The sequence below is a fragment of the Pongo pygmaeus genome, chromosome 3 (genome assembly GCF_028885625.2).
Source record: "Pongo pygmaeus isolate AG05252 chromosome 3, NHGRI_mPonPyg2-v2.0_pri, whole genome shotgun sequence".
NCBI classification, from domain to species: domain Eukaryota; kingdom Metazoa; phylum Chordata; class Mammalia; order Primates; family Hominidae; genus Pongo; species Pongo pygmaeus.
Genome location: NC_072376.2, coordinates 100889377 through 100915321, shown reverse-complemented (window position 1 = coordinate 100915321; position 25945 = coordinate 100889377). Strand labels below are relative to the sequence as shown.

The 25945-nt window shown below is 39.5% G+C and overlaps 1 protein-coding gene across 2 annotated transcripts in view; it reads right to left on the bottom strand.

The window, feature by feature from the left end:
• HERC5 (HECT and RLD domain containing E3 ubiquitin protein ligase 5) overlaps window positions 1-25945 on the bottom strand; it is a 52524-nt gene that overhangs the window by 20100 nt on the left and 6479 nt on the right. For both annotated transcript variants that reach the window (XM_054485341.2, XM_054485343.2), the window contains exons 4-13: window positions 25256-25477; window positions 23981-24072; window positions 23619-23749; window positions 20427-20572; window positions 19212-19288; window positions 18393-18496; window positions 16986-17045; window positions 14413-14506; window positions 10864-11053; window positions 7287-7441 (exon numbers count right to left, since the gene is read on the bottom strand). In XM_054485341.2, coding sequence (XP_054341316.1) covers window positions 7287-7441; window positions 10864-11053; window positions 14413-14506; window positions 16986-17045; window positions 18393-18496; window positions 19212-19288; window positions 20427-20572; window positions 23619-23749; window positions 23981-24072; window positions 25256-25477 — 1271 coding nt within the window. The remainder of the gene's footprint in view (window positions 1-7286; window positions 7442-10863; window positions 11054-14412; window positions 14507-16985; window positions 17046-18392; window positions 18497-19211; window positions 19289-20426; window positions 20573-23618; window positions 23750-23980; window positions 24073-25255; window positions 25478-25945) is intronic.

Below are 25945 nucleotides of genomic sequence, written 5' to 3'. Positions count from 1 at the left end.
AGAATAAAATTCTATCCAATTCCTCCACTGCCAAAGCCCCAAATTTTCATGAACATAAAGAATATCTAAGATTTAAGCGTAGAGATTGATGATGTAATGATAAACTTCTAGTTATTTTTAATTCATAGGAAAATTTTAAAGAACTTTCAATCCAAAGGAAAAAAAAATGCAATATCCCAAAGTACTCTGGGGTCCAGTTCTTCATGTCTTAGTCTTCAGGACTTAGTAATATACCACTTATAGACATTCACTCTGCTGAGGCATTTGTGGAACATTCCCCTACCGAGAGGAAATTTTCCAACCCTCCATCCCATATGATATGATCAGGGTTATTATGACAGACACATGAACACCCTGGCATGTAGTGAAGACAATGAATAATAATGACACTAGACACTTCGGACATTAGTGACTGTTAGTATTTGACTTGGATGGGCATTATCCTGAAATAAATTACTCTCAGGTGGTCTTCTAAAAACTCATCTTGGCTGTATGCACCGAAACCATGTGTCTAGAATGTTCTTATTGACTCTCGTCCAGACCTCAAATATTCCAGGCCTCCCAGTACTACCACCCAAAGTCTGGTGAGACTGTTTCACCCTGTAACTATGGCCCTCTGGATCTGATGATCTTGTCCTTACATTATCATTATTAGCCTTAAGATCTCCAGAGGTGGGGGGAGGGGGGAGGGATAGCATTAGGAGATATACCTAATGCTAAATGACGAGTTAATGGGTGCAGCACACCAGCATGGCACATGTATACATATGTAACTAACCTGCACATTGTGCACATGTACCCTAAAACTTAAAGTATAATAATAATAAAATAAATAAATAAATAAATAAAAAAAGATGTCCAGAGTCACAGAGAAAGTGCATACTTCATCTTCATGGTTCCTGGTGGCCTCCTGCTGAGGTGGGAGACTGACAAATATCAAATATTCTGATATTATCTATTAGGGTCAAAGGACAAAGCGGGATCCCCTGAAGATTTCTTTTGTTGCTGCTTCAGTATTTCTTGTGATTCTCTTTGTAAGTGGCAAAAGCTTGTTAGAATATACCTTCCCAGAGCTCTTCAATAAATTTATCATTTTTTCAAAACACAAATTATTTTTCATTAACCTTTCCCTTTTGTAAAAAAACCTTTAAAAATTGTTGAAAATAGCCATTGTTTTTCAATAGTATGGTAGATTTTTTTCTTCAGCAGTATGATATATTAGGTACCCTGATCCACTGAAAACACCCAGAAATACAGGAAAAGCTGTAACAAACATGTTTAAAGGCATTACTGATTTTTTAGGTAGATACGGAATAATCAGGTCAAAAACTAAATGAAAGTGGCATTTGCCTTGAGAGCATCTGCCCAACCTGGTGAATGTAAACTTCAATTTTCAATGGTTGGGGCTTTGGGGAAAGGAGGCAAAGCCTAGACTGTTCAAATTAGAGAGTCCATAGGAGAAGTTATCCCCACAAGTCTGAGACCCAAAAGGGTTAAACCATCAGGTAAGGATGAACTAGAAATGAATAAGCTCTTTCCTCCACTGCTATTATCAATCACTCCACCTCCACCTTGACCCCAGGACCACAAGGCAAACTGTTCCAAGTTCAAATGGTGCTGAGTTGGGGAAAAATTATCCCCTACAGGATCTGTAATTACAAAAGAGCTCTCCTTCAACTTTGCCACCAAATTCTAAAAAGCTTCAAGCCAAAAATGTAAAGTACTACCAAACTGGTGGTATCTCCAGGAGCCTGGCAGAAGAAAATTCTCTGTGAAGAAACCCAGCCCTCAAGTAATTCCAAAAGATAAAAGTTCCAAGGAAAACAGACAGCTCTCACACATACACAAATCACAAAATACATGAAGATAAAGACACCAGGAGGAAGATTCAGCAGAAACTGACCTGCAAAGACTTCAGATACCTGAGTTATAAGGCATATATATTCAGATAAATAAAAGGAAAGCGTGAAAAGAATGAAGAAACTATAAATAATGAGCAAGAAACTAAATTTAAAGAACAAATTCGAGTATCTAGAAATGAAAAACATTAATACTTGAAATAAAAACGTAAAAGGCAGTATTAATAGCAACCAAAATCACTGAAAAGAGAATTCATGAACTGGAAGATAGGGCTGAAGAAATACCATCCAGAATGGGGTACAGAGAGACAATGAGACGGAAAATATGACAGAAAGCTTAAGGGACATGCCAAATAGACTGAGAAAGTCTAACATGTCAATAACTGGAATTTCAAAAAAGAGAGTCAATATTCATTTAGATTTAAAATGTGGAACAATTTCTAAAAGGAGGGAAGTATCCTTAACCTACAAAGGTTATTTTCAAAAACCTAATAGAAGGCCAGGCGCAGTGGCTCATGCCTGCAATCCCAGCACTTTGGGAGGCCAAGGTGGGAAAATCACTTGAGGTCAGGAGTTGGGAGACCAGCCTGGGCAATGTGGTGAAACCCCATCTCTACTAAAAACTCAAAAATTAGCCGAGCAGGGTGGCATGTGCCTATATTCCTGGCTACTCAGGAAGCTGAGGCACAACGATAGCTTGAACCCAGGAGGCAGAGGCTGCAGTAAGCCAAGATCGTGCCACTGCACTCCAGCCTGAGCAACAGGATGAGACTCTGTCTCAGGAAAAAAAAAAAAAAAAAAAAAAAGCCTATAGGGCTGGTGTGGTGGCTCACCTGGGTAATCCTTGCACTTTGGGAGACCAAGGCCAAGGCAGGAGAATCACTTGAGGCCAGGAGCTCAAGACCAGCCTGAGCAACATAGTCAGGCCCTGTCTCTCCAAAAATGAAAAAATTAGCTGGGCATGGTGGTGCATTCCTGTAGTCCCAGCTACTCAGAAGGCTGAGGTTGGAGAATCACTTGAGCCCAGGAGTTCAAGGCTGCAGTGAGCCATGACTGCACCACTGCACTCCAGCCTGGGCACAGAGTGAGACTCCGACTCAAAACAACAACAATGACAACAAACCCCTATAAGTAAATGATACTAAAAGCATTTCCTTTGGAAACTAAGAATAGTCCATGAAAAAAAATTTCCTTTAAAATCACAAATAAGTACCCACTGTTACCCCACTTCTATTTAACATCATATTAGAAGCCCTAGCTAGAGCAAGACAAACGAAAATAATAAAACATATATGGACTGGAAAAAGAAAACATAAAAAATTCAAAAGAATCTATAAGTAAATTCTAGATATAACATGAGAATTTGGCAAATTTGCTGAATATAAGAATCACTATTCAGGCCAGGTGCAGTGGCTCACACCTGCAATCCCAGCACTTTGGGAGGCAGAGCCGGGCAGATCACTTTAGGCCAGGAGTTCAAGACCAGCCTGGCCAACATGGTGAAACCGCATCTCTACAAAAAATACAAAAATTAGCCAGGCATGGTGGTGCACGCCTGTAATCCCAGCTACTTGGGAGGCTGAGGGAGGAGAAGCACTTGAACCCAGGAGGTGGAGGTTGCAGTGAACAGAGATCATACCACTGTACTCCAATCTGGCCAACAGAGGGCAACTCTGTTTCAAAAAAAAAAAAAAAAAATTAATATTCAAAAATCAATGCATTCCTATACACCAATAACAGATAATATAATTTTTAAGACACTATAATAGTGTAACAAATGCAAATGTCTTGGGATATATTTGACTAAACAGACTTTAATAGTAAAATAACAAAATTTTATTGAAAGACTAATAAGTAGAGAAGTAGATGCTATGAAGATTCACAACAGTAAAGATGTCAACATAGTGAAATACAGAAATATAAATAGTTAAATACAGATTCAATGTAATTCCAATCAAATTCTCAATAAGACTTTGTATGTGTGTGTTTCTGTATATACTTGACAAGGCAATTTAGAAATACATATGGTAAATTTTTAGCAAAATGTATATGCCAAAAATATTCAAGATGCACTTCAGAAACAAGGCTAGGGTACTTCTCTTACTAGATATGAACAATTAATGTACAGCCATACAAAAGGACCCATGGTATAGTGGACCCATGGTACAAAAGGACCCAAAATTGAATCCCAAACACGGAAACTTGATTCACAACAGTTTGTACTGCCTATCAATGGAGAAAAGACAGGATTTCAATAAGTGAAATCCTCAATAAGTGCTAGGGTAACTTTTTCATATTAGGGTAACTTTTCATATTAGGGTAACTTTTTCATTAGGGTAACTTTTTCATATTAAAAATAATAGAAATAAATTTGCATTAAGTTTCCAGTTGCATTAAACAGTAAACTGTGAAATGCAAAGCTAAAGTCAGTATTTCCTTTAGACCTGGACAAGAGTGTCCTCTGCCCTAGGACCATGGTTCTTGCAGTGGCTCTCCTCTAGCCAAGCCTCTTCCCCCAGAATAAGGGGTCTGCAGGGCCAGGGGGACCTGTCTATTTTCAGCCCACACATCCCCTTCTAGATTGGGCTGCATATACGAAGGACCTGGGATTCCATGTTCAAATGGTTCCAAGCCTGCTTCTGACACAGGCCTCTCCCCGTGCTTGGTCTCTAGAGAGTGAACTATGTCACAACTGAGATCCTCCAGTCTCAGGGTTGGCTAAGGAGGGTCTGTGGTGGGAGATGGGATGGAACTCAGACATATGGGCTGAGGTGTCCACATACGGGCATGTGACACCCCTTCTGGTGTGGGACAAAACCAATGGAGGAAAAAAAGAGCAGAGGGCTGCATTTCAGCTATCACTTCTCTTTTCTTTTTCTTTTTCTTTTTTTTTTTGAGATGGAGTGTTGCTCTGTCATCCAGGCCGGAGTGCAGTGACGAAATCTTGGCTCACTACAACCTCTGCCTCCTGGATTCAAGTGACTCTCCTGCCTCAGCCTCCCAAGCAGCTGGGATTACAGGCGCACGCCACCACGCCCAGCTAACTTTTGTATTTTTAGTAGAGATGGGGTTTCACTATGTTGGTCAGGCTGGTCTTGAACTTCTAACCTTGTGATCTGCCTGCCTCAGCCTCCGAGCAAAGTGCTGGGATTACAGGCACGAGCCACCACACCCAGCAAGCCACCACTTTTCAACGTAGAATTTTAAGAAGACTGAATTTTCTAAATTCAAACCTGGCCTCCCCTGTCATTATGAAGGTTTATTTGTCAAAAGAGGAGGACAGTATATTTTATTTTATTTTATTTTAACAGTTTGTTAGATAGGTTTTTAACCTTTTAAATATTAGACATATGGTATATAGGCCTCCATTTGTACTCTTCCTCTGGCCTTGGCTATTGTCCTCTTAGAAGACTATCAAGGGCAGTTTTGGAGACCTAATCTAGCCCTCTGTTATTTTTATAGTCTTATTGGAACATAGCCATGACCATTCATTTTTGTATTGCCTGTGGTTGCTTTCATGCTACTCCTGAACAGCTGAGTAGCTGCAGTTGTGACAGAAACCACATGCCTCATAAAGCCTAAAATATTTACTATCTGGTCCTTTCCAGAAAAAAGCTGCTGACCCCTGATTTAGGGTAATAATTTAAAACCTTTATGGGAGAAAAAAAGTTTAAAACAAGGCACAAGGAGTAAAATTATATAAAGAAATGGACAGACAAATTTATCTACATTAAAATTAAGAATGTGAGTTTGCCAAAAAACACCATAAAAGCAAAAGACAAGCTATAACCAGGATACAATATTTGCAACACATATCATTGACAACGGAGTAGTATCCAAAATAGAAAGAATTCTTGTAAGCACTAAGAAAAAGTCAAATATTGGCCGGGCACAGTGGCTCATACCTGTAATACCAGGACTTTGGGAGACTGAGGTGGGTGAATCATTTGAGCTCAGGAGTTCGAGACCAGCCTGGGCTACATGGCGAAACCCCATCTCTACAAAAAATACAAAAATTAGCAAGGCGTGGTGGCTTGCACATGTAGTCCAAGCTACTTTGGAGGCTGAAGAGGGAGGATCACAGAAGCCTGGGAGGCAGAGGTTGCAGTGAGCCGAGACTGCGCCACTGCACTCCAGCCTGGATGACAGAGGGAGAACCTGTCTCGAACAAATCAAAACCCTTTACGGGAGAAAAGAAGTTTAAAACAAGACACAAGGAGTAAAAAGAAATGGATTGACAAATTTATCTACAATAAAATTAAGAATGTGAGTTTGTCAAAAAACACCATAAAGCAAAAGACTAGGATACAGTATTTGCAACACATATCATTGACAAAGGAGTACTATCCAAAATAAAAGAATTCTATAATCAGTAAGAAAAAGTCAAACATCATTTAAATGAACAAAAGTCAAGGACAGGCATTTCACAGAAGGGGAAACAAATATTGCAATTATAAACATGAAAATATGCTCTAGTGCATTTGAACCAGGGAAATACAATTAAAACCATAATTTGGTATCATTTCCTATCAAAAATATTTTCAAAATGTTAAAGTCAGACATGGAGCAACGGGAATTCTCATCAACTCCTGGAGAGAATTTAAATTGGTCCAACTGCTTTAGAAGAGTTTGTCACTACCAGTAAAGAACAACACACACATATCTGTAGCTTATCAATTCTAGAATTAGGTATGAAAACCAGAACCAACTCTTGACACAAGAAAACCAAGAGATATGAACAAAAATGTTTATAGCAGCATGTTTTCTCATAGAGGAACTCCCAACAAGACAAAAAAAAAAAACACACACAAGAATTGCAAACAGCATATGTATCTGTCAATATTGGAACAGATAAGCAAAGTATGGTATATTCATACAATGAACTATACTGCAGAGTAAAAATGAATGAAATACAGCCATAAGCATTAATCTGGATAAATTTATAAAACAACATGGAGTGTAAGCAGCATGTATTCTATTCACAGAAATTTTGAAAATAGCAAAATTAAACATCATAGTGTCTAGAAATACATACCTATAGTTCTAAAACAGTAAGAGCAAGGGAATGATTATCCCAAAATCCAAGATCATAACTACCTCTGGGAGACGGAGGGGTTGCAACCCATGAGGGGCACACAGGTATTTCTAAAGCGCACAGGTATTTCTAAAGTACTGGAAATGTTTTATTTTTTTAACATGGGTGGTAAGGACACTAATGTTTATTTTATTATTTTTCTTTGAATTCTAAATAGGTATTTTATATATATTCCTTTATATGTATGATGTAATTTACAAAAAAAACATTAAAAAAATAGCAATATAAACTTCATATGTCTCACATAAGTCTGCTTAAGATTCAAGCCAGCTGAAAGGAAGCGAATTTTTATGGCTAGATAAAAACACAGAGGTTTCTAAAGGAACTCTTACCCTGTGCAGCTTCTTCAACATTTCTAGGAGAGCTTGAACATTACCATTCTCCTCAGCACTTTCATCCCAGTAATCCAACTGGCATATGACGGCTGTTTTAAACATCTGGACCAGTTTGCTGAAAGTGGATTCTTGCAGAGTTGCCCAATACTCTTCTGAGGAATACAAGGAAAGCAAATTATTTTAAAAATGAGTTTTATTGTGTTTTTTTTTTTTTTTTTTTTTTTTTGAGACAGTGTCTCACCCTGTTGCCCAGGCTAGAGTGCAGTGGCACGATCTCAGCTCACTACAACCTCTGCCTCCCAGGTTCAAGCAATTCTCCTGCCTCACTCTCCTGAGTGGCTGGAATTACAGGCACCTACCACCATGCCTGGCTAATTTTTGTATTTTTATAGAGACAAGGTTTCACCATGTTGGCCAGGCTGTTCTTGAACTCCTGACCTCAGGCAATCTGCCCACCTCTGCCTCCCAAAGTGCTGGGATTATAGGCGTGAGCCACCTCACCAGCTTATTGTGTATATTTGAGGTCTACAAAATGTAATGGGATACATATAAATAGTAAAATTGTTACTATAGTGAAGTAAATTAACATTTTTTGGTAGGCCAGGCATGGTGGCTCACACCTACAATCCCAGCACTTTGGGAGGCTAAGGCAGGTGGATTGTCTGAGCTCAGCAGTTCCAGACCAGCCTGGGCAACATAGAGAAACTGGTCCCTACCAAAAATACAAAAAATTAGCCGGGCGTGGTGGCATGTGTCTGTGGTCCCAGCTACTCGGGAGGCTGAGGTGGGAGAACCGCTTGAGACTGGGAGGTGGAGGCCGCAGTGAGCTGAGATTGTGCCAGTGCACTCCAACCTGGGTGACAGAGTAAGATCCCATCTCAAAAAAAAAAAATTTTTTTATAACAAGAACAGCTAACATCTACTTATTTAACAACAATAAAATCCCTAATACGATATGTTATTAACTATAGTCCTCCTGTTGTCTTGTCTAGTAGATCTCTAAACTTGTCGATCCTACACATCTGCTTCTTTGTGTCCTTTGACCTACATCTCCACATTTCCTTTCCACCCCCATCCACTAGTAACTACCATTTTATTATCTATCTCTGCATATTTGACCTTTACAAGGAAGGTAAATATAATTATCATGTAATTTTACTTAGATTGTTGAAGGTAAAAAGTAGCCAGTATTTTTTGATACACATAACAAAATATTTTAGTATATATTATAATCACAAAAGCACACTTGTAATAAATTTTTCACTGAATAAATACAATTACTATTACAAGTTTAGAATTTAACTTTCTGGTTGCTTGAGCCCAGGAGTTCAAAGATTACAGTGAGCTACAATTGTACCACTGTACTCCAGCTAGGTGACAGTGAGGCCCTGTCTCTATTAAAAAATAGTACTAATAATTTAACATCCTGGAAAAGTTCCTTTACAGTTAATAGAACTACAAACTTGATGTAATTAATTTGTGAAAAAATATGAGCAAAATTAATCACATTCTTTGCGCAGATGAAATAGTATGTGTTAAAAATTAAATTAAAAATTGTTTGTGATTGCACAACTTTCTTTTTGTGCTCCCAGTCTGAGATGTTTAACTCTCAGAGAAAACGTATTTCAGCATTTTAAAAAACAAAAACCATTTTAAAGTAGCTTTTCATCACTTATCATGTTATCCAGATTTAATAAAACATAAAGAATGGACTTCCTTGAGCTGAATATGCTATGTATGCCAAAAATCTCATTAAACTCTATTCATGCCCCTAGAACTTACTTGCAGTGTACCGGAAATACAGGGATAGGAGGAAACAGTCAGACTATCTGGATGTGGGACAGTCTACAAGACAACTGACCAGGATTCATCCTTCCTTCCTCCTTCATTCCTTCCTTCCCTCCCTCCCTCCTTCTTCCCTTCCCATCCCTTCCCCTTCCTCTCCCTTCCCCTTCCCCTCCCTTCTCCTTCCCTTCCCCTCCCCCACTTTCCCTTTCCCTTCCCCTCCCCCCCACTTCCTTTCCGTTCCCTTCCCTTCACCTTCCCCTTCCCTTCCCCTCCCCCCTCCCTTCCCCTTCCCCTCCCCTTCCCCTCCCCCACTTTCCCTTTCCCTTCCCCCCCTTCCTTTCCGTTCCCTTCCCTTCACCTTCCCCTTCCCTTCCCCTCCCCTCCCCTCTCCATCCCCTCCCCCTCCCTTCCCCTTCCCTCCCCTCTCCATCCCCTCCCCCTCCCTTCCCTTTCCCTCCCCTCTTCCTCCCCTCCCCCTCCCTTCCCCTCCCCTCCCTTCCCTTTCTTTTTCCTTTCTTTTGATTGATTGTATTTTTAGTAGAGATGGGGGTTTCACTATCTATCTATCTATCCATTGATTGATTGTATTTTTAGTAGAGATGGGATTTCACTATCTATCTATCTATCTATCGATTGATTGTATTTTTAGTAGAGATGGGGTTTCACCATGTTGGCCAGGCTGGCCTCGAACTCCTGGCCTCAAATGAGATTCTTAAAAAAAAAAAAGCTGTAAATACTTTTTACTTTTTTTGGGAAAAGAAGAGAAGTTTGAATGACCTAGATATTGGATAATATTATAAAATTATGACTAATTTTCTTAGATATGATAATGATGCCAGGGTAATACAGGATTCCATGTTCTTTTTTTTGGGGACGGAGTCTTACTCTGTCGCCCAGGCTGGAGTGCAGTGGCGCGATCTCGGCACAATGCAACCTCTGCCTCTCAAGTCAAGCGATTCTCCTGCCTCAGCCTCCCGAGTAGCTGGGATTACAGGCATGCACCACCAAGCCCGGCTAATTTTTGTATTTTTAGTAGAGTCAGGGTTTTGCCACGTTGCCTAGGTTAGTCTTGAACTCCTGACCTCAGGCGATCTGCCTGCCTCAGCCTCCCAAAGTGCTGAGATTACAGGCATGAGCCACCATGCCTGGCCAGATTCCGTGTTCTTAGATGAATGGTGAAATATTATGAGTGAAATCTCATGTCTTCAACTTATTTTCAAATAGTTAAGTAAAAATAAAATGTAATCTGTACATAAACAGAAAGCACAAATGGCAACATACTTATTATTGCTGACTCTACAGTAGAGGGTACATGGGTATTCAGTATATATCATAATTACAAAAGCACACTTGTAATAAACTTTTCAGTGAATACATACAATTACTATTGCAAGTTTAGAACTTAGCATCCTGGTCGCTTGAGCCCAGGGGTTTAAGATTACAGTGAGCTATGACTGCACCACTGCACTCCAGCAAGGTGCACCATTTATTGCATATGGTATACTATACTATTCTTTCAACTTCTCTGTGAAATTTTTCATAGTGGAAAGTTGGAAACTAAGGAAATCATGACAAAGCCATGTGTCTATCCAAGGAATCTAAAAAAGTATTAGAATAATCTATTTCAGATGACCATGGTAATTGTTACAGTATCTTTAGAGTATGCTAACAATACGAACTAAAAAAAAAGAATACATCTATAATTATCTAAGTTTTGCCATAACTTTACTAGACATGTCTTTCCACTGAGAAGACAGGTAAAGTATCTTCAAATGATCAATCTTACCCAGAACCAGTGAAGACTGGTCACTCATTTTACAAACAACCTTTGCAAATGTAACCACAAGGCTCTCCCAGTTGTTAGAAATATGCATCACAGGACATTCTGGGAGAAGGAAGAAAATTTCTAAAGCTTCTTGGGGTGGAGAACGAAATGGAAGTCTTTTGAGCAGATTATCTTTGAGGCAGGTGGTTATCTGTGGTCAGAAAGGAACAGGGAAAAGGCATTCAAAACTCAGTAGAAGCAGGGTGCAACTGATGGTAATAAAACAAGGTATAGAGGCTGGAATGTCATTCTACTACTAAATGAGAATAATCATTGAGTTTTCTAAAACCCCTGTTTACACCCCTTCTCACCTAGCCTCCAAAATATTGGAGGTATTTGGGATATACAGTAAGTATTCCCTCCATTCAATTATCAGGGTGCATGAAGGAGATCAAGCACACCTAACCAGCACTTTGGGAGGCCGAGGTGGGCGGATCACAAGGTCAGGAGATCGAGACCATCTTGGCCAACATGGTGAAACCCTGTCTCTACTTAAAATACGAAAATTAGCTGGGTGTGACGGTGCGTGCCTGTAGTCCCAGCTACTTGGGAGGCTGAGGCAGGAGAATCGCTTGAACCTGGGAGGCAGAGGCTGCAGTGAGCTGAGATTGTGTCATTGCACTCCAGGCACAGAGCAAGACTCCATCTCAAAAAAAAAAAAAAAAAAAAAAAAAGAAAAGAAAAGAAAAAGAAAAAAACCACATGTGCAAGAATTACACTGAATGAACGATAATTCAGAACTAATAAACAGCCTTCTCAATCATAAGTACCATATTCTACCCTCTGGTTCACACTATCACACCTTGGGTTTCTTTTTTCAAGAGTAAAAATGCATCAGAACTCCAAAAAGCAGAAAAACAAAACAAAGCAAAAAAAAAAAAAAAAAAGACAAAATCCAACAACTTCAAGAACAAAATTTAACATAATTCTCATTATCTTCCATAAGAGCAACTGTCTCTACCACAGACTCTAGTTTCTAGCCCCTCCAATTTCCTTATAGTTTCCCCAATTCAGAATGCAACTGTTTAGGAAAAAATGGAATGGAATTCTGAATTTTTGTTGTGTGTGCTTAGATCACAGTAATCATGTTTAAAATCCCACTATGAAGATAAGCTAGTATTTATGGAATACTTATTACTTGTCAATTATTGTGCTAAGTGATGTACATATATTAATTAGGTCATTTAACCCTTATTATAGTTTCTCCCTAACACAGATGACATTAATCCTATTTTACTGATGAGAAATCTGTGATTCAGAGAAAGTAAGTAACTTGCTCAAGGTCACACAGCTAAGTGGGAATTTCTCTGGATCTTTCTGACTCCAAAGCCCAAATTCTTAATAATTATATTATGAGATAGAGGCTAAATGATATCTGTAAATGTACAAATTGTTATAATTACCTGTTTTTATATTAAAACATTATATTGGACTCCTACAGTGAGATTCAGTCTTTGGAGTTACGTATACCTGACAACTCTATTTCAACATCTTGTTAGTACACACACATTCTACCTCCTTGCTCATCATCAGACACAACCTCAAGCCTCCTCACCTATTCCAAACCCTTAGAATGACCGTGATACCCTCAAGCCAGTCCTATTGTCTGACACACTGCTTTGGCATACTCTTTTCTAGCTGCCTCGAATGCCCTTCCATGTGTGAGCACCTGGTAAAATCTTAATTCCTCTGGGCAACTTGTTTTGAGTAAATAGAGCTAACCATTCACTGCCCTAGTAACGACTCAATTCGTCCAAAAATATTGCACACAGGCTACATTCTAAGCCAGGCACTAGCGAAGACAGTGAAGTGTAAAACACACCAGGTCTTTGCACTAATGTATGCATGTATGTATCTGTCTCCCTTACTATACACCATGAGCTTCTAAAGCACAGGGAGTATGTCTCTTTCATTCTTCATCAAGAGTCATCATTACAGTGCCCAACACATAGCAAGTATTCAAATGTTTGCTGAATAAATGAACACTGCCAAAGGTCTGAGCGTCTGTATCGCAGAACCTCAAGATAGAAAGAAACATTACAGGTCTTCTAATCCAGTCATCTTATTCTGAAACAATGGAGGTCAAGGATGCCCTATGATTATTTCATTTACATACCATATGTTCTTTTTGTGGCACAATCAAGGTATGATTAGTAAACAGAAGGAGCCCTTAATGATGAACTGATCCAATCCCTTCCCTTCACAGATGCACAAAAGGGCTATATCTATTTTTGGTAATCTTTCCATGGTTGTATTTAGTAGCAATGACTCAGAATCTTACAGAAAGAAGTTAAACTGGCCCCCACAGGAGGATTTTAGAAAACAAAAGAAAATGAGCACTAACAAATGTTGATGAAATAGTCCACAGAGTAGTTTCTGGGTTGTTGATACAGGCAGCACTAAGTGTTGCAGAGTCCCAATAAAGGTACATAATTAGGGAACCATTTCACCTCAGACCCCCAGTGGGGCTGTGGTTCTGCCAAAGTTAAGAGAACTGAACTTTCCATCTTTCCTTGAAAGAAAGGAGCGCATGAGAAAACTTGCAGCTGAAATAGAGAATGCTAGTTGTGGCAAACAGAGCAAGTGCGGGAGCTGAAAGGAGTAAGGATGAAAGATCAAAGATTGAGAGGGAAGAGAAGAGGGATATGAACACAGAGAGAGACTAAAAAATGGGGGGAGGCTAGAGGGAGGAAGGAAGGGAGGAGGGAAGGAGAGAGAAAGAAAGAAGGAACTACAGTGAGACCCAGAGAGAAAAAAATGGAGAGAAGAACAGAAAGTAGTATCCCTGTATCAACCAGTAAAATAAAATAGGGAAATAACAAAGACTACATTAAGAAAAACTAAATTAATAAACGAAGCATGCAGTAAGCGGAGATCGCACCACTGGACTCCAGCCTGGGCGACAAAGTGAGACTCTGTCTCCAAAAAAATAAAAATAAAAATAAAGGAAGCATGTTTGGAGCACCTGCAAAAAGAAAACCTAAAGATAGCAGTAACAGTGCTGAAACAGGAAGCAATCATCCCATAAAGAACAAGAACATTCTAGAATCTACAGAAAAGTAAAATGGAAAAAAAAAAACAAAGAATCTAGGCAGTCCCTGGTGAGAGGGATATTCATATCAGAAAAAATGTTCTCATTTCTACATTTACGCTTCAAAGGATTGCATATAAAATGTTCTTATTCTAGTGTACCAATCTCAACAAATCCTTAATCATCTTCCTAAAGCCCTGAGTTGAAAAACTTCCCTCTAGGAATGTGTATGCATATATGTGTATGTGTGTTTGTGTACAGACACATTATTTAGAATATTTGTAACCTGTGTGACTACCATGCCAACTATTTCACTCTAAAAGGGCCAACTCCTAAATGTTATCTGAGTTTAACTTAATCTGAATATGCTACAAGGTCTCGGAGAATCCCTTAACACAAAACATTTCTTCTGAAATTTTGAGTTCTCATAAGAAATATTCTGGTGTATTTTCTTTCTGCACATAACAATCTGAAGATACCATGTTAGTAATCCAGTCCTTTTGGGTTAACTCCTTGAAGATGTTTCTTGCTTTATTTAAGTCCAAATAAACAGGCATCATTTCTGTACTTCTTCTGTAGAAGAAAGATAAATTTTTTATTAGATTATCTCCCTAGATGCAAAGTTTCTTCTAGAGTTTGCCCCATTTCAACAAAATTACCTTTTTTCTCAAGTGTATAACTATAATAAATTGTCTAAATACAAATGCAATGTAGTAAACAACATGATTTTTTCTAAAATACCAAAAAATATCAAGGCTGCTTTAACTATATATACCATAAGACTTTAACTCAGATGCTGTCTTATCTGTAATAGGTTAAAAAAATAAATATTTCCCAGTTTAAAAAAAATAGCCACAGAGGGAGGCTGAGACAGGATAATCACTTGAGCTTGAGAGGTCAAGGCTGCAGTGAGTTGTGAATATGCCACTGTACTCCAGCCTGGGTGACAGAGCGAGACCCTGCCTCAGAAAAAGAAAGAAAGAAAGAAAAGAAAGAAGGAAGGAGGGAGGGAGGGAGGGAGGGAGGGAGGGAGGAAGGAAGGGAGGGAGGAAGGGCGGCCATAGAAAAAAGATAAAGATTTTTCCAAGGAAGGAAGGAAGGGCAGATGGAAGGAAGGAAGGAAGGAAGGACGGATGGAAGGAAGGAAGGAAGGACGGATGGAAGGAAGGAAGGAAGGACGGATGGAAGGAAGGAAGGAAGGACGGATGGAAGGAAGGAAGGAAGGAAGGACGGATGGAAGGAAGGAAGGAAGGACGGATGGAAGGAAGGAAGGAAGGACGGATGGAAGGAAGGACGGATGGAAGGAAGGAAGGACGGACGGATGGAAGGAAGGAAGGAAGGACGGATGGAAGGAAGGAAGGAAGGAAGGATGGAAGGAAGGAAGGAAGGAAGGACGGATGGAAGGAAGGACGGATGGAAGGAAGGAAGGATGGACGGACGGAAGGAAGGAAGGAAGGACGGATGGAAGGAAGGAAGGACGGATGGAAGGAAGGAAGGACGGATGGAAGGACGGATGGAAGGAAGGAAGGAAGGAAGGATGGATGGAAGGAAGGAAGGAAGGACGGATGGAAGGAAGGAAGGAAGGAAGGAAGGACGGATGGATGGAAGGAAGGACGGATGGAAGGAAGGAAGGAAGGACGGATGGAAGGAAGGAAGGAAGGAAGGAAGGAAGGATGGATGGATGGAAGGAAGGAAGGACGGATGGAAGCACGGATGGAAGGAAGGACGGATGGAAGGAAGGAAGGAAGGACGGATGGATGGAAGGAAGGAAGGACGGATGGAAGGAAGGAAGGAAGGACGGATGGAAGGAAGGAAGGAAGGAAGGACCGACCACAGGAAGAAAGGAAAGACCACAGGAAGGAAGGAAGGACCACAGGAAGGAAGGAAGGAAGACAGAAAAAAGATAAAGGTTTTTCCCATTTCTAAAAAATACATCCATTTCTTCCCGTTAAATGAACTGAAAAGTGGGAACCAAAAGAAGGGGCTTCTGACCAATAATTTCTTAGTACTTCAATATAAAGTTATTAATGAAATGTTTAAGTATCTTCTCATGGAAGACCTTCTAATGGAAGGTCATGCAGCCATTAAAATTATGTTACCGGCTGGGTGCGGTAGCTCACACCTATAATCTCAACACTGGGAGGCTGAGGTGGGAGGACTGCTCGAGGCCAGGAGTTCAAGACCAGCCTAGGCAACACAGCAAAGCTGCTGTCTTTACAAAAGTTAAAAAATTAGGAGGTGGTGGCACATGCCTGTAGTCCCAGCTACGTGGAAGGCTAAGGTGGGAGTATTTCTTGAGCCCAAGAGTTTGATGATGCTTGAGCCCAAGAACCATGATGCTGTAACTCCAGCCTGGGTGATGGAGTGAGACCTTGTCTCAAAAAAAAAAAAAATTACCAAAAAAGATAGAATAAAATGTAAAATGGGCAAACATTAATGTATAAACAATATGATCCAGCTGGGCATGGTGGCTTACACCTGAAATCCCAGCACTTGGGGAGGCCAAGGCTGGTAGATTGCCTGAGCTCAGGAGTTCGAGACCAGCCTGGCCAACATGGTAAAACTCTGGCTCTACAAAAAAATACAAAAATTAGCTGGGTGTAGTGCCATGTGTCTGAAGCCCCAGCTACTCAGGCTGAGGTGGGAGGACTGCTTGAGCCTGGGAGGCACAGGTTACAATGAGCCAAGATCATACAACTGCATTCCAGCATGGGCAACGACAGGGCAAGACCCTGTCTCAAAAAAACAAAAACAAAAAACCAGTATGATCTCATTTTTTGTACAAGAATACATTTGCATGAAAAAATATAATCATATATGTAAGTGCTAGCTATTACTCTTAAGTGATGGATTATGATAGATTTTCACTTTCTTTTTGTTGTGTGTATTTTTGACATTTTCTACAGCAAGCATATATTTACTTTTGTTTAAAAAACAATTTTTAAAAAGGGATGAACACACAGCTAATTATTTTACCCTCCAATCATTTTTTTATCCTCTTTCACAGTACTCTTAATACAATTTAATACAATTAATTTATTATATATATTACCTTTTCCTTAAAAAACTTCCAGTTAGACAAGCAGGAGATGAAAATATCTCTTGGATTTCCCTATATTAGTAATAAGACACTGGTTAAACCAAATCACATGGTATACATACATACAGCCTCTTTAAAGCATGAGACATGATAAATACAACATCTTATAACTATCCTTCCAACCTCTCCATTTGTCTCCTATCTGTACGCATATTATCTCGGCTTCTAAAAGTCCATTCTGTTTGGTAAATCTCAAAATTTCAGTGGCAAACACGAGAAATAAAAAAGTTTATACACACTCAGAGAAGCCTCAAATAAAGAGGAAAGGCTTGATTTATGGTCAGAACTTTCTTGAACAAACAAAATACTCCCACCTCACCAACTATGCAAGTCCTATTTATTTCTATTCCATTGAAGTAGAAATAAATAACCAGAAATTAAATGGGGGAAGGAGTATGCTCAGTTTCATCTTAGAAGTAGTTGTACAGTTCTTAATTATTTATGCTCTGCAAATTATGATGCAACTATTTTGTGCAACTACTTTGTACAATCATTTTCCAGAATTAGAAAGCCATACCTAAAAATATTTCTAAAAGATGATGTTTGTAAGAATAGTAGGAGTTCTATGGTTTAGAGAAGAATGGTACAAATTATTCAGCTAAGAATAACAGGTACACAAACTAATGGTTCCAGGATCAAATGGGACTGGGAAACACTATAGACTGTATTTTCTGGCCAGAGAGTCACAATATACATAAACAGAGGCCTGGAGAAGCCCTACAGTAAAGAAAGCTGTCCTCATGGCGCTTACATGCTAGTTGTGATGGGTTAGTTTTATATGTCAACTTGGCTAGGCCATGGTACCAAGATATTTGGTCAAATATTATTCTGGATGTTTCTATGAAAGTATTTTTTTAGATGAGATTAACACGTAAAACGGTAAACTGAGTAAAGCACTTGAACAAGTGAATAAAAAGAAAGCACCTTCCATAATGTGAGTGGGCCTCATCCAGTTGAAGGCCTTAAGAGAAAAGGCTGAGGTCACCCAAAGAAGAGGAAATTCTGCTTTTAGATTGCCTTCAGACTTGAGCTGCAACATCAACTCTTCCCCGAGTCTCCAGCCTGCTGGCCTGCCCTACAGATTTTGGACTTGCCAGCCCCTACAATCTCATGAGCCAATTCCTTAAAATAATCTCTCTCTCTCTCTCCCCTCCATAGATACACAGATGGACAGACAGACATGACAGAGATAGAGATAGAGATAGAGATAGAGACAGAGACAGAAATACACACATATCCTATGAGTTTGTTTCTATGGAAAACCCTGACTACAAAATGTCATATTGCTGTGCAGAACCAGTTTGGGAAATGATACTTGAGAGTGATATATAAGCAGAGAGTCAAGACTGTGGGGTGTACCTTTTTGTGCTCTGCCACCGTTTAGTCTCCACATCAGCAATCCATCTCTTTACGGTCCCTTCATTCAGTGTAGGAATTGTCCTCTTCAGATTAACATAGGAATTCTGTAAACAAACAGGAAAGTAAAATACAATAATTTAGACACATCAGAGATAGCACTCTAGAGGGTAAAACTGACTTTTAAATACGTGTAATACAGCCCTGGGACAATCACAAAGTGATACTCAACCAATAAGTAATCAATCATTTGCCTGGCTGCCACTTTCTTGTCCAAGGGGGCTTAGACTGAAAGTAAATTTCTCTGAGGACCTCAACACTCAGCACTTTATACGAATACAATCGAATTAAACTGAACATCAGACAGCCTTTGAAGGGAAGGGAAGATCCTGAAAGAGCTGTGTGCAGAAGTGTGAGGAACTCGATTTCACTTGGTGAAGTAGGGCAGGGAAGTTACGGACTTTTTATTTGCAAGCCCATGAACCTTGGGGTCTTTCTTAGTACTGGCCTGCAACGTCATTTTTAGAATCTGTCACTCCGTAGTGCAAGGAAACTGACCAAACATCATTGGCAAGTAGCCCCCAAAGGTAAGTATAGTCTATGGAAATCACACTGATTAGACATTCACCAGAGAAAAATCTGCTGATTTTTGTGGGAAAAGACTGATGTAGTTTAGACAATAAAGGATCAGTAATGTCCAGCTATCCCCCAAAAAGTCAGCCTGGTAAACTGATGATTTTGGAATTCACCAAACTTGGATACTAGAACCCTTAGTTTTGCTTAAAATACCAGGTCATAGAACACCTGGAGATCTATTTTTACCTCTTTCTTTATCCAGAGCAAAATGCTTTGATTCCCTCCAGCAATCAGTATTAACTCCTTTTCTGAGGTATGGCTTTCTGAAAGGATGCACAAAAAGTAAGAGTTTTAGAAAGTCATTTGGCACAAACATGCATGTTCAATTTAAATAACTTCAGATTCTTCTTAAACGTAGTCATCTTATCTTCTAAATAGACAAAACTTGTACATTTTCCACCAATTAAGAAGCTGAAATACATATACTTTGGAGTAAAGTCTAGTTGGCAAACAGGTAATTCATAAGGTGGACATGTGATATCAGTTTAATATACATAATATAAATATTTATATATAAAATGCAAATATTTGATTAGCTAAATGCTATCAGTTTAATTCAACTCCCATTACTAAAAACCATGTTTTCAAGATTTAACCAATAACTGCTGGCTATAAAGAATATAAGTACTTTAAGCCCATGTAACTGGTTATAAGGAATCAAAGATAACACATGCTGCTTAAGGAAATAACTCTGTTCGTTTTCCCACAAGAAATGAGTAAATTTTATTACTTGAGGTCACCACGAGGCTTTCAGAAACAAGTAACAGAAATGCTCCGAGGTGCTTCTATAGTGGAGTGTTTCAGAGCTCAGACTCTGAGGTCATAAAGGGCATGGGTTCAACTCCAGACAAACCACTTACTGGCCATGAGTAAGTGGCTAACCCTTTTCTCTCCAAGCCTCTTTGTCCTCTAGTAAAACAGGAGTGACAGAATACACCTACCAGAACTGTTATAAGGATTGGTGAGATAACACAAGTAAGTGCTGAGCACAGTTCAGTGCCAGGTACATGTTGATTGCTCATTATTCTGAGGGTTTTATATGACTGTGGATCAACTTAACCAGGGCAACCAACCAATTACAAGAATTAGTAAACAACTAATTACAAGAATTAGTAAGTCTTTTGCAAACTGGAATGAGGGCTGCATATGTCTCTGAATCCATTGTCTATTTTATCATTTAAATTCACATTAATCCTAATCTGAAGGAGTAATATAGAATAATTATTTTGCCTCAATAAATTAGACTGACTCTTGAATTGTTTACCAGTAAAATATGAAACCAATATTTAGAGAAACTCCCTTCATAGTCATATACTGCTTTCTTTGTCACATTACCCAGTTAGAAAAATCATTTTCTCTAAAAAGATACTATGCCAAACCCTATGTTCCTATAGAATTTACCAAGTTTGAGTTCTTCACTTGATGATACTTTTACTGGAAGCGGTATCAGCTGGTCACGTGTTCCACCATTTCCCAGTTGTCCGTCTTTTCCAGAACCAAAGGAAAAGACCTTTCCCAAATCAGAAACATAGGCAAGTGTGTGCCACCTATTAAATAAAAGCACGTATGGTCAATTCTTAATTATCCACAATGATGAGAGTGTTTAGCAATACAGTAAATTGCCAAAACTATGTTACCCAGTGAGAGTGAAACTAAACATCTCTTAAAGGATGAAAACCATCTGGAAACCAAGAAAACAACATGTACCTGAAAAGACTTTGGAACCCAAAGGCCACTCAAGACTATGATGTCATACTTTGGCAAATGGTGTTCCCTTTGTTGGAACAAGCACCTCCCCTTGCCCTCTGCTCATTTTTCAACATCAGTTTGAGTCACCACCTCTTGGAAACCATCCCTGAGTCCCTTCTCTTTCCATGCTGGAAGACTCAGTTGAGTTCCCACTTAATTTCTCAAAAGACCTTTACCACACTGATTTTCCTATTGATTTGCTGGTTTGTATATCCCACTATACTGTTGTGTAGCAAGGAATCTGCCTTGCCCAGAGAGGTCTGGCTGATGCCCAGTTCCTGGGAGGTAACCTCTAAACCCACAGAATTTCCCAAGTGATAGAGGAGAGTCTTTGTTATTCATGGCAGGATCCTGGGAGAGCTCTCCTGGCCTGTGATGTAAATCAGACCTACAGGAGGGCAGTGCTGGAGATTAAGTTCAACTACCTGGGCAATGATTAACCAATCATGCCTCAGCAATAAAAATCCTCAATTTAGGCTGGGTGTGGTGGCTCATGCCTGCGATCCCAGCACTTTGGGAGGCCAAGGCAGTAGGATACTTTGAACCCAGAAGTTTAAGACCAGCCTGGCCAATATAAGGAGACCCTATCTCTACAAGAAATTTAAAAATTAGCTGGGCATGGTAGTGCGGACCTGTGGTCCCAGCTACTCAGGAGGCTAAGGCAGGAAGATTGCTTGAGCCTGGGAGGTCAAGGCTGCAGTAAGCCATGATAGCACCACTGCAGTCCAGCCTGGGTGACAGAGTGAGACCTTGTCTCAAAAAACAAACAAACAAAAAACACCAAATCATAAACAACTTTTGACTTGGGTGAACTTCTCTGACTGGATGGCAGATTATGTACATCCTGTACCCTGTCTCCAAAAAAATAAATAAATAAATAAATAAATAACCAAAACAACTCTCAACTTGGGTGAATTTCTCTGATTGGCTGGCAAATTCTGTACATCCTGTCACATTATCAGGCCAGAAGAGATAACACCATCCACCTGCTCCAAGGGGAGGTGACAGCCACAAGCTCAGCATTTGCAGCCCTCCTAGACCCTGCCCTTATGTTTCTTCCTTTGACTGGTACTAATTTGTATCCTTTTCTTGTAATAAATGTGACTATGAGCATAACAGCTTTTAGTAAGTTCGTGAGTCTTTCCAGTGAATTGTCCTGTTAGTAGGGGTACTGCCCTGATGTGCATTAAGACAGATCTCCAACTTGCCTCCTTCTCTTGTAATACATGCTACTCAAAAGGATTGTATGTAATGAAGAATCCAAAGAGGTGATAAGACTGCTTTGGTTAAGAGATACTGAATGAGGTATAAATATTGAAGAGAACGTTTCTTTGGTGAAGAGACTCATATTCCAATAATTTGGTCTACCTTAATAATATTACCCATTTATGTAATTCTACTCCAAGATCATAAGAAAATATGCCTACAGACTAAAAGTATGCATGCTAGTTTTTTATAAGAATGGTTTCAGTAAACTAACAAATGAACCCAACATTCAAATAGTCTGAATTTTTCTCTATGTTTAGTGAGGGAAAAACTGCCGAAAAGAATAAGTGTATATGGGGGAAAATATTCTTTAACCCTACCAACTCCCAACATTCCTCTGGCAAGACGTGGACTGATATATCTGATAATCAAAAAAATTAAATAGTGGCGTGGTGGCTCACCCCTGTAATCCCAACACTCTGAGGGGTCAAGGCAGGCAGATCACCTGAGGTCAGGAGTTCAAGACCAACCTGGCCAACATGGTGAAACCCTGTCTCTACTGAAAATACAAAAATTAGCCGGTTGTGGCCGGCTGCGGTGGCTCATGCCTATAATCCCAGCACTTTGGGAGGCCGAGGCAGGTGGATCACGAGGTCAGGACATCGAGACCATCCTGGCTAACACGGTGAAACCCCGTCTCTACTAAATATACAAAAAATTAGCCAGGCGTGGTGGCAGGCGCCTGTAGTCCCAGCTACTCAGGAGGCTGAGGCAGGAGAATGGCGTGAACCCAGGAGGCGGAGCTTGCAGTGAGCCGAGATTGCGCCACCGCACTCCAGCCTTTGCGACAGAGCAAGACTCCATCTCAAAAATAAATAAATAAATAAATAAATAAAATAAAAACATTAGCCAGTTGTGGCAGTGCACGCCTGTAATCCTAGCTATTCCAGAGGCTGAGGTGGGAGAATAACCTGAGCCTGGGAGGCAGAGGTTGCAGTGAGCTGAGATTGCATCACTGCACTCCAGCCTGGGCGACAGAGCAATACTCCGCCTCAGAAAACAAACAAACAAACAAAAAAAACCTTTAAAAAAAACCAAGGAGTCTGAGCAAGACATTTTACCTTTATTTTCTAAAAAGGAGCTGAGAAAATTAAACTTATTAGGAATATTTCACTCGAACCATCACTGACTATGTCTTATACTTTACCGTGATCAGGGCAGGCTACAATGAAAGAACTCTGGTAATTAAAAAGTATGTTGGCCACAAGGCATTGTCAGAGAGGGTGATTACATTAATGAATAATCCTTTGTGATTTGCGCTTTATTTTTCCCAAATAAACAATGACGTACGTATTTTTCTTAAAGACAAAAGTGCACCTGAATAGTTACAAAGGTATTTCACTAAGGAGAAGCAGAAAGTGAATTGTATCTGCTCATTAAAAAAAAAAAAAAAAATCAAAGAAAACAACCATGTATAGTAAAAGGGGTATTATGTTTATCTAAATAATATAAATTAAGCATTTTCACTGATTTGAAAATGTTTGATACATCTTAAAGAAACTGATAGAAATTTTATTAAATTACTATCTAGTTTGCTGCACTCATTTTATCAATTCTCATTGATACTTTATAACTTACCTTCCACATGCTATCTGAGTCACTCTATTCCCAACAAGCTCAGCCACCAAACAGGGTCTTAGCTCATTCTGTGTTGAATTATGACCAAGTTGCCCATGTTTTCCAGCACCAAAAGTAAACAGCAGCCCATCCTAAGGAAAGGGAATGTCATATCAGATGTTAGAAAAATAAAATAAAAAAGTAGTATTCACTGATGCAAAGTGAATCACTAATAAATAGCACTGTCAAAGTAAAGCTCCTAAAAATCAGAAGGACAGTCCTATATATAGGAAGTGATGACCTTTCTTCTCTGGGAAACACTAACTTCTCATACAAAATGTTCTTCTAAAAATACAGCCAAAAAGAGACAAGGGTACACCCACCTGTGTGAGCAGGGCACTGTGAGAGCCACCACAAGCGAGAAATTCAACTTTCTGATTGTCTAGTGCTTCAATAAGGGATGGATAATCTTTACCTATGTAAGGAAAAAAATAGCTGAAGTGACCAAAAGGAAATGCTGAGTTTCACACTGGAGTTACCTGGACTGCTGCTTCTCAACCCAGCGACAACAGTTCTCATGATATTCTGACAAGAAAGGCTCTATGTTGCCATGTTTAAGATCAAGTTCTACACCTCAGGGTGAAGGTGGGACCAGTGGCCAAAAGGGTCACACTTAGGGGCACCCACCTGTGAAATGGTCAAACCACTTCCCAAAGGCTGTTCTCAATTATGACTTGATTCACTTTAATTGCAGCACATTAGATATTTCCAACACCCATCTAGAATTACTTTTAATGAACATAGCAATTCCTTTTTCTTTCAAATTATCTACTAGTGTCATCACCTCACACTACCTCTTTTCTTCATGATTATTTTCATGTCAAAAGCACTCAGAGATTCAGCCAAAGTAGTTTAATGACCGCTTTATTCTCTTCTCTCCTTTGAATATTTTTCTAACACTGACTTATGGGCTATTCTGTGTAATGACCATTGCCCTGTATCAGGGACAAATGAGTAACCAGTGATCCAGGGTAATGCATACAGTACCACAGCTGGGTAAAGCAGCAGAATTTCTTATACCTGAAAACGCTAATGAGTTGTTTGGGATCATGAGAAATTTCACCATTGGCTTTGTTCAATAATGGAAATTACATGTTTTTTCATGTGTGTTTTTGTGTGTTTACAGATCTAATTGATACCTTATAGAATAAGATCAGGATATGTGAGTTCTTAAATATAATTTTAGTATTCTTTTGTAATAATACACTAACAGACTTTAAGTGCAAAGGCTTTAAAGGTCATCTCATCCAAACTTGTCACTTGACAGAAAAAGAAAATGAGGCCTAGAGAAAAGTTTAGTGACTGGGCAAGGCTTGCAGTTAGTAAACTGCAAAGTGGGAATCAGAATCCAGGTTCTCATCCCTAATTCAATGCCCTTTCCCATCTCACACACAGCCCTAAAACATGTCTCAATTACAGTAACAACTTCCACACTATGTATGCCTCTTGGACTGATTCTGCCCTGAAGACAGAGAGGTAATCAGGAAGAGCAGTGCAAATGAAAGTGAAGATTTGAACCATTTTTGACAGGGAGGTCCATTAAATTCATCTAACAAGTATATGTGTTGGTAATAGGAATCTGAGAATGTGTTCCATACTCTCAGTGTGGCCCAGGCCTAGTTGTCCAAATTCATTTTTTCCCCATGAATAAATGTTGCCAGTCATGGATAAGGCCATGCTGTGGGCTTCTCCGGCAGAAATCTGAGCCAAGGGTACTCCTGCGAGGTGCTCCACAATCTGTGGTGTGGTGGTTGAGGGAACTTTCCTTCCAACTCCAAGCTGCCCATGCAGGTTCTGTCCCCAGGCAAAAAGCTCACCACCTTGACATAAACAAAGCAAATGCTGTTTTATTCAATTTAAAATGCAGCAGATATTACCCTAAAGCATTATGCATGCTCTACATAGTATAATATCACAATATTGTACCTTTGCACTGATGGTACTCTCAGCTACCCTATGTCTGCCACAGAAAAACATAGAATCTTCTCTTTAGCAGTGACAATTACACTTCCTTATCCCTCACTTCAAAAGTGAAGCTATTTGAACATATTAAATAATATCTTCAACATAATACATTTGATTGTAAATCAAATTTAAGAAATATTTACTTTAAAACACTCAGAGGATGGGCCCATGAAAAACAGAAGCAATCTACCTCTGCAAAAAACCCCAGAGCTACTGTTTTTCTCTCATGTGCCTAACGATCCCAAATAAACAACTGTAAAATTCATTTGAAATTACAAGATCCCAAATAAACAACTGTAAAATTAATTTCAAATTACAGTTTC